General features: G+C 36.3%; 1 protein-coding gene across 5 annotated transcripts in view; it reads left to right on the top strand.

Moving 5' to 3' along the window:
* The window catches only part of WAC (WW domain containing adaptor with coiled-coil), a 97,920-nt gene that overhangs the window by 44,818 nt on the left and 43,500 nt on the right, over positions 1-9,602 (top strand). For all 5 annotated transcript variants that reach the window (XM_019531436.1, XM_019531426.1, XM_019531417.1 and 2 more), the window contains one exon: positions 8,693-8,935. In XM_019531436.1, the coding sequence (XP_019386981.1) occupies positions 8,693-8,935 (243 nt within the window). The remainder of the gene's footprint in view (positions 1-8,692; positions 8,936-9,602) is intronic.

The following is a 9,602-nucleotide window of genomic DNA, read 5'->3' as shown; positions in this document are numbered from 1 at the left end:
ATCTCCTCTGAATCAAATCAGTGACTGAAGCTTTGCACAACCCTAACAGATAGATACCTAGTACTATATGTTTGCAGTTTGTAAAGTACTTTGGATTAAAGGCAGCATATAAATCTAAATGCCTAGTTTTGTCTTAAATTCAATTTAAGCTGTTTTAAATGCTCTTTGAAAATATGAAAATAGCTTGATAGCATGTTTTACTCTAGTAAAGCAGAGCAGTGTTTTGGTTCCTGATCTATATACTCTTCTTGCTGCACCTGCCACCTTTTTCAAAAAAGTAAAGCTATTTTGCCAGTACTTCTTGCCAAAATAGCTATATTTAATGACAATAATATGTGATGGGTCTGGTCTAAATTAACTTTTACATCCAGTCAGTGTGCTGGTGGTGGTGGGTGTATGCCAGCATGTAAGTTTGTATTACTGTTTTAGTAGCAAAGGTATATTCATAGTGTGTGTTATGGCATAATAGGTTAAAAAAAACAAAACAAAACACTTTTTCAGCTCAGTCTCTTTTGCTGCAGGGGTATGTTATAGTCCCACAAGGAGATTGAATAAAATCCTTGGCTAACCTATAGCTCAGCTGTTAGCAGTAGCCTTCTGCCCTCTCAATGGCTTGCAGTAGTGGCGAGTTCCCGGGGATCTCTTTGACCTCTGCCCTTTGATTTGAGTGGTCCAGTCAGAATCTGCTGCTTCTGTTTGTGCTCACTGTGAGTGCTTGATGCAGGTAAAGTGTGGGGTTGCTTTTCCTACTTTTTGGCTGCTTTATCTGTAGGACATCACTTATTTTCCCATTACTAATTTAGCTATTAAATGAATGTTATTATAACAGCGTGTCAATCTGTAAAATGCTACCCCAGATAGTACTGCTACTTCTGACACATTGATTTGTTTTAAAATGTTGTTAAAATGTGATAAGCTGCTAAAAGAATGTCGTCATGTGGGTTGTGAAGTTGACACTGACAGTTTAGCAGTTGGTCAGTGGCAGTTGGACTGTCCAGTGCTTCCTTATTTGAAATACTTTCTGCCTGCCGGAGCACTCAGCTATTACATTCCTGGTTACAGGCACTAATGCACGTTCTTCTTTGGCTGGTATTTGCAGTTTCTCTCTCTGTAAATTACCTTCCTCCCACAGCAGTTTGGAAAAGCTATGCTTGAGAGGGCATTGCAGGCTTTTCAAAATGTTCAGATTTGATGTTCTTGGAACTGATGTTTAATCTTCACGTTTTATTTTTGTATTGTCAGTATCAGTGCTTGGAATGAGTTATTCCGTAACCTTATCTGACAACAAAGCAAAAGAAATTGTGCTGAGTGTTTAAGAGAATCTGAGCATGGATGATAATCCCTGTTGTCACAGTGTTAAAGCAGTGCTTGACCAGTTTATTTACAACCAGTTTCTTATACTGAGTGTTTCTCAGTTTCTGTTTTGAAAGATTTTGTTTTGGTATCATTCACAGACTGTACTGGGTTAAAACCTCATTGTGCTGGTCTGTCCCAGGGAGAACATGGGATGGCAAATGATAACTGGCTGTTATAACTGTGCAGTTCTTAATTGGTGGTAGTAATCACAAATAGCCACCTGCCTAACCATTTTTGGTGGCAGTTTTCTGTAAGTATCACAGAAGAAGTGAGTTTGAGAGGGAAGTCGCTTTGTTTTGTGGATTTTGTTCCTGAACTGGGGAATTTTTTCTTCACCCAGGGTGATTGAGAGAAATGAGGCAGCAAAAATCTTGCATTGTTAGGGCAAAGACAAGTCAATCTTCTAGAAGGTTAAGAGAATTGGTAAGGGTTGACTTGTGGAGTGGTTTGAGGGTTAGGACAAGTTTTTGTTTGTGGTGGAAGCCCCTGGATGACTAGTGACTCATAGGATAAGCCAGGAAAATTGTTATCGGGAGCATTTTGAAAGGACAGTTTCCATGCTGTTTATTTTGATCAGTGAAATCCTCTGTCCTCAGACGGTGCAAGTCTGAGGAGAAGTAATAAAATACTAAGTTCTTTAGAGATCTCTGGTGTTTAAACCCTGACTTGGAAAGGCATCCCGAGAGTGATATGGATGGTTCCCTTCACTGCAGTTCCTAGACCCATTCATAAGTTTTACCAGGTTTCTGTTGTGATTAGTGCACTCTGATACATGCCCTCATTGCTCGAACACTAGTGTGTAATACAGATCACGTAAATTTCATAGGCATAGTCAGTAGTCAGATTCCTACTAGCATTTTTAAAGGCAGTAAGGCTCTGTTCCACTACTGGTTTTCATATTCCTCAGAAGTTCTCTTTATGCTAGTAGCATAAAGTAACTCTCCATTTTTGTTTTTTTAATATAATATAATTTTGTCAGTCCAGTTCTTCTTTTCTCATTTGATATTCAAATGTTTTTTATTCACACCTAGTTTTTCATGTCATGCAGTACTTTTTATTCATTAAATATGTTAACTTGGAGCAAACTTTTTTTTTTCTAGTTGTTTAATAATGTATGGCCCATAAGGTACACTAGCTTTTTGTTTCTCCACATTTTTCTAAGGAAAACCATTTCAAACTGTCTCTGAAAGAAGAGTGGTTGATCCTTACATTTTCTTTTTAAAAACATCTGAAAAATAAGCTCTGAAAATGGATTTTTTGTTCATGCACATAGTTTGACTGTCATAGTCAAAAATCCAGTGCAAAGATAGTATCTCAGTGGAAGTGTGATTGGAGAGGAAATCTAATAAGTAAATAATGCACATCTGAAAGGTCGAGAAGGCTACAGATGTTTAAACACATTTACATATAACTCAGTAGTTGCTGTAATGGGCAATGCAATTCAGCTTTTGGTTCCAGTTGTTCACTCAGTAAGTGATAGAAAGCTCTTTTGGGAGAGAGCACTCAAGGGATAGCAACAGAATCTTGTTTAAGGAAGTTGAAAAACCTTGCATTTAATTGTGCTTGAACTACAGTTGGCAATCAAGAGCTTAGCAGGGCTCCTCTGTAAGTTGGTATGCCTCAGTAAATTCACCATGTTAACCAAGTCTCATCTGAGTCTTTATGACAGTCCTCATAGCTTGTTGTTTAATTTGTCAATATGTTTTAAGAATAATTGTGTTCTTTAACATGAGGATCACACTGCAGTTTTTGTTTATTGCTCAAGTCTATAGTTCAGATTTGAATGCATTGTTAATTAAATAGTTGTATGTATTTTAAAAGAGTTTATATCTGACCTGTTGGGGTTTTTCTCCCCCACCCCTCAGAAGGTCATGCTTTTGCAGCACTTTGGTGTGCTTTTTTTATGATGAAACTAAGTTACCTCAGTGTGGAGACACTGTGTGATCATTTTTTCAGCAAATCGAATCATTTTTATATTAGGAACACTATTAAGTACTTGCCCCTCAAATTTGGTTTATTCTACGAGTGTTGACATGCCTCTCCAATATATTTAGAGGACTTTATGTAGTAATTACAATTTTAAATCCCAGTAGAGGTCTAGAAGACTGGTAACTAACCTTTAAATATACTCTCCCTACTGTCAAGACCATAATAAAGTTATCCATTTACTTCACAGTACAGCAGCAGGTCAAAGAAGAGATGAAAAACCAAGCAGTTTTTTAAAAATTATATTAAAAATCAGGGCAGAAAACTGATCTAAGAAGTGTCTGCGTGGAGTAAAGGTTTTATCATGAGTTTAAGATAGTTGTTACTTACAAATGGGGTAATTTGCATACCATCCTAAATGAATTTAGGGTAAATATTTTTTACAATATCATAATTATTATGTCTTGTAAATATTTTAGAGGACATCAAAACTGAATTAGAAATAGTTACAGGATTTGTTTTATTGGGAATATTTTTTTGGATCTCCACATTTGGAAAGTGCTTTAGTTGTAAGTCCGTCTTTGACTTGTAGAGGAAGAACGTTAAATAATGTAAAAGTCTGCAAAACGGGATGGAGTGATTTTTAAAGAAAAGCAGTAAAAAAATATTTAGTTTGAGCAAAGTCACGTAAAATTAACTTGAAGATTTGTTGCATGATCTTGTCAAAGACTCGGATTCAACTGTCAGATACACTGTAGTAAAGGAAATATTAGTTGTTCTCACTACTTGCTTTAAAAGTCTATTTGTAGTTTATATTTGCGTAGGGAATATTCTGTTTAACTTTGATTTGGGAGTAATCCTGCTACTTCTCACTATACATGTAGCATATCAGCCTTTTGCAATGCATAGTCCAGCATGAATGCGAGGGCAGAGTGCTGACCATTGACAGTAGGTATTGCATATTACTGAATGTGAGCATGTAATCAGATTGTAATAATCATAAGCATAGGGGTACATGGGCATTCTCAAAACCTACAAATGTGAATCGCCAGAAATGTATCTAAAATTTGTTTAAACTATTTTTTCTTTGGCTGATTTTTAAAATGCATGTTTCTAGCTTTTACACCAAGATGGAATACTACATTTTCATATGTAGCTGTGTTTAACTTTGTGTTTGTATTGCCAGTCAGGTAATGGGTGATTTGACATCCATTTCATATTAAATATCTAAGTTGGCTTTTATTTGGTGTAATTGCATAGATATGTTTATTCCAAGTGAGCGCAAAGGAGCTAGAATATCTGTTTAGGTTTTGTGGAATTCAGTAATTTGTATGCTTGCACTGCAAAACTTTGAAGTGTTTTAGGAACATACAGAATTAAATATAAGGTTTGTCTTCACTGCATTGCTAGCTTGAGATGTAAACCAAAAGTTTTGTTCCTAACCAGGTTCCTGTTTGCATACAAAAACCTAACTTTATTTAGCTGGATGTTTTAAGCTAATTAGCCTGTTAGGGTCTGAGTTGAGTTAGTGTTGCTGATTTGAGCTGATAGTGCAGCAGGGATTCAGCAGCTGTAGTTAGAGCAACTAATCGGCTACTAATCTGCTTATCAAATCACTCTATTAAATGTTTTGCTGTGATAGTAACTCAAGTTAACTGTTGAGTGAAGACAACCAAGTCCTTTAAAATATAAGCATTGCTTGAAACCCAGTCCTGGCAATTGAGTCACTGTGTTTTTCTTGAATCTGGCATTCTTTTATATGAGAATCTCCAAGTGTTGGGGGAATTGTATGCGTATGTCCATTCCAGTTATATGCTAGACAAAAGCAAGGAATATTAGACTACTTTCTTTGTACAGTATTTAAAGTTTTAATTAAATGTAACATTTTTGGTGTGTTTACTAAAGTGGGATTTTTATTTTGCACATGTACCTCCTAGATGTATTTACTTTTGAATGCTGTGATTGTAAAAAATGTGTACATAGAATTGGAAGAAGAAATAATTCTATTGCATATAGACTATATAGTCTATATGCAATAGCTTATATTGTATATAAACTATACATAAAATCTGTGATAATGACTTATTACTTAGCTGGTAATTTATTAATTTCTTTCATTTAAGACATGACATCATTGAGCAGCTGTGTAATATTCCTGTGACTATTCTGTTGTCTTCTGTCTGTCCAGTTTTTGTTCTTCCTCCCTTGTAGTACCTGTGAAATTTGTTGAAGTCTTTTCTGGTAATGTCTTTCTTGGAAAAGTACTTCTGTAGATATCTTGCATGTAGGAATTAAAGGTCTTTAACAGATAAAATTGGGAAATGGATATGAAAGTCTTTTCTGGTGTTCAGATGTTGTTATAACCAGGGTTTCTAGGTGAGCTGTTTTGCTGAAATGCCTCAAAAGCGGTGACAAGGACACTTGTGCTAGGTCCTATACAAAGATGACAATAATTCTTTCCCCAAAATGTTTACCGTTAGCTCAAACTTCCTTTTTTAAGTCTGTCGGTATTCTTCTGTTAACTCAGTAAAATCATTCTTTCCATGGGTCTTAGTATGCTGCTGTTAGAATACTTCTGAATGCCATGATTAGGAATATACAGGGTTAGTAATCAAAATTGAATTATTCATTGTTGAATGGTGCTATTATACCTGTCAGAGATGTCTGGGAGGGGTCTTGCATGACATGTTAGTATGAATTGTTTTTATTCTGCTTGGCTGCATAAAGGCAGATCTGTTCTACTAGACTTTCTTAATTTAAGTTGCAGTTAAAAACAAGACAGAAAAGCCCCCAAATTGTCCAAAGATAGGCCTATAAAATTGATCACATTATAGTAGTTTAGAATATCACTGTTTATAAAATAAATAAATCAATCTAATTCTATTAATGAACTTAAGGGTTTGAGTGATTAAGTTGATTAATAGTTAGATTTTAAGAAACAATTTAAATTTAGTTGGTTCCTCAAATACAGTCAAACTTGACCTCAAGAAACTATGACTTTGGGGATTGTTAGAAAATAAGAACGATGTTTTTATGAAAATCATTGGTGTTTAGTTGCTCTGTATTGGAAGAAAAACCAAACTGTTCAGGTTCTTTGCCAAAAAAACACCCCAAGGTGGAGGTACTCCTACCTTTACTGAAGAGGCAGTAGTTTGGGCAAGTATCCAAGTAAAGTATGGGAAACCCAGGTTCAGATTCTTTCCCTGGCCTGATCTGAAGCGGTGATTAGAGTCTAGAACTTTTGCCTACAAAGTAAATGCCCTAACCATGAAGTTCTTGGGCACTGTGGAGCAGTGATTCTTAACCAGGGTAACATAATAAAAACCTACACATGACTTACAAGATAAACCTAGGTATTTCACATAGGAATCCACAGCATCAAAAACATTCTGATCTGTTGTGGCCTGTGTTCTTTGCAACAAAAGAATTAGTCTGTTGTTTTTCCATAGTCAAAAAGAAGGAAAGTGCAAGAGCCTTTTTCAAGTGGTGTCTTGAATCTTAATTAGTTGAGTCACTGTTCTGGAAGGTATACATTTGTCTCTTCACTCCTCTCCCAATATACTGGACTCAGAAGACATTTCAACTGAAAGTTTTGTTGAAGCAAGTATGTTCTGAAGATTTTGGAATTTTGTTACAAAGTGTAGTTTAAAAAAACCCCCCAAAAAACAAAAAACAAACCCAAAATGGACAAACCAAACCAAGGGCTGGGACTGCGCTAGGGGCAGGGCAGGTGGCTGCGGCACTGGGAGGTAGGTCTATGAGGGGGTTATAGCCACCCCACCCAGTGGCAGGGAGCTGCCTGTGGCTCCACTTCACACAATGCCTGTCCCAGTTCCACTTCCTCCCACTCTTTTCTCCCTCCATCTGTCTCTCCCTTCCCCCCACAGACTTACCGGCCAGATGCTGCTCTCCAAGGTGCCTGGCTGCATGCGGGTAGATGCTGTGGCTACATTCATGCATGCAGGATTTATTGGTGACGTTATCCAGCTACACTAGCCAAAACATGATGATTGCTGATAATGTCAATTTTCCTTTTATTGGTGCTGATCCAATATGTACTGATATATTGGTGCACTTCTAATGGAAATGTGCCAATGACCTATTCTCATAATACAAGAATTAAAGTATATTTTTATAAAGTAGAAGTCAAATTTAAGACTTAAAGCACTTTTTTATGGAATGCACATTCTGTGGAATTATTTGCCATAAGATGCAATTAAATGTAGGACTTGAATTGGATTCCAGAAAGAAGCAGATGTAGATGGATAATTAGCATCAACACTTTATTAAAGTGGTCTTAGAAAAATAAAAGATATAATCCCTTTATGCTTCAGGGTATAAACTAAGCTCTTTCAGATATCAGAAGAAACCTCTTCTATGAATATGAATTCTTAACTGCACACTGCCAGTGACAGGTTGCCACACTATTTGAACTTGATTGGATCCCATTTTGGCAGACTTTCTTTCTGTTTTGTAACTGCTTGCTATTCTTTTTTATACCTCAACTTTGACAGTTCCTCCTGTTTGTAAAATCCATGGAATTCTTAAGAACACTTTAATTATTTATACTTAAAAAGCAGTCATTGGCAAATGTATGGTGCACTTGGAGTATGTACTTAATGAAAGAAAAATTCCAAGGAAAATTTTAGTTTATTTTTATGGCAACAAGAAAAAAAAACAAACTTCCATGAGAGAAACTCTGTTTCAGGTGCATCTTTGTCAACTTTCAGTATGGATCTCTGTGTAAAATACTCTGGTTATGTGAAACCTGATGTGTATATAATTAGCATAACTACATAACACAATGCCAGTCCCAATTTTGTTATCAGTTACTTGCGTAGTAACAAACATTGATTAACATGTTGGTTAAGTTCATAGTATCCTGCACTGCTTGCTTTATAACATAATATATGCTGGTTAACTGCAGAGAAACAGTAATGGGGAAGCAACTGTAAAAATGCTGCTGTTAGAAGCTGTGAAAATAATAGGAGCTAGTTAAAGGGCTGCTAATATCAGTGGCAGCACTGCGTGCTTACTGTGTACATTAAGTTCAGATAAATGCATGTTCCAAGTAAGTGCATAGCCTTTTTCAGGCTCAAGCCGATGCATTTAAATGGAGTACAGTATTAATAAAGAAGTCTGAACATCAGTGTAAAGTGCAATCATGTTAAGGTGTGTTAAGCTTGAAAAAATTGCAAGTTTCCAAAATAAGATGTGTACCTTTTTCATAATAAGCTGCAATAAACTACTTTGTGTAAGCCCATTATCTTTTATATAAACTAACCTTCTTTTGAGAAAATAGGCAAGAAATTAATGTTACCTATTTCATGTGAATATTGTGCTAGTGAGAATGTGACCAAAAGTTGTGTTGCAAAAGAAAAATGTAAATTACTGTCTGTCTTCTGTTCAGAGTCTACATCAGTGGACAAATCTGTATCCCATTCTTGCACAACTCCTTCTACATCTGCTTCTGGACTGAATCCAACATCTGCACCTACTTCATCTACTTCTACAGTCCCTGTCTCACCTGTCCCACAATCACCAATTCCTCCGTTACTTCAGGACCCAAATCTCCTTCGACAGCTGCTACCTGCTCTGCAAGCTACTCTGCAGCTTAATAATTCTAGCGTAGATATATCTAAAATAAATGAAGGTAAGGATGCTAAAAATAATTAATAAAATTTACTTTTTATTTTGCAAATTCTGTTTATAACAAGGCATAAAAATGTTGTTGAAAACCTTTAGAAATGAGGTGACAAAACAAAATAGTACAAAATAAGAAAAAAAAATACCTGGGTAAACTTAGCCTTACTGTTTTAGTTTTCAGAGTTTTTTTAACTCGGCCTATATAATGATCATTTTATCTAATTAGCAGATCATCAAGCTAAATAAATATTTGTGTACACAAACAGTCTCATGGGATCTGAGACTTCTTCAGTCTGTTGGTGTTTGTTCCTGCACACAAGTATTTAGTTTTTATCAGCTGCCAGAAGGGAGAGTTGGGGTTACCTGAGTGGTACTGGATCTTGCCCTATTTCTGTTACCAGTGCCAACTGGTTCTGTTGATACGTAATCCTCTGTAGTTTGTGCTTATGTTGTAATAACTCATTACGTAGGGTGTTCACTAAGGCTGTTTTTTTCATTGACCCTTAAAGCTCATTGACTACCAGTTTTGTTTAGTGTAACAGGAAATGAGTGCAGGTTGGTTGTGTTTTCCAGTGGGGACCAGAATGACCTAACATGGGTCTGAGATGGTGGGCGTTGAGTCCTAGTTGTCCCTGCTGGCCCTGTGGCGTGGTGTAGGGAAAGCCCCCCTCCAC

This window comes from Crocodylus porosus, unplaced genomic scaffold (assembly GCF_001723895.1).
Source record: "Crocodylus porosus isolate Cpor-Errol unplaced genomic scaffold, CroPor_comp1, whole genome shotgun sequence".
Lineage (NCBI taxonomy): Eukaryota > Metazoa > Chordata > Crocodylia > Crocodylidae > Crocodylus > Crocodylus porosus.
The sequence above is the reverse complement of the archived record's forward strand: the minus strand, read 5'-3'. Positions and strand labels throughout refer to the sequence as shown.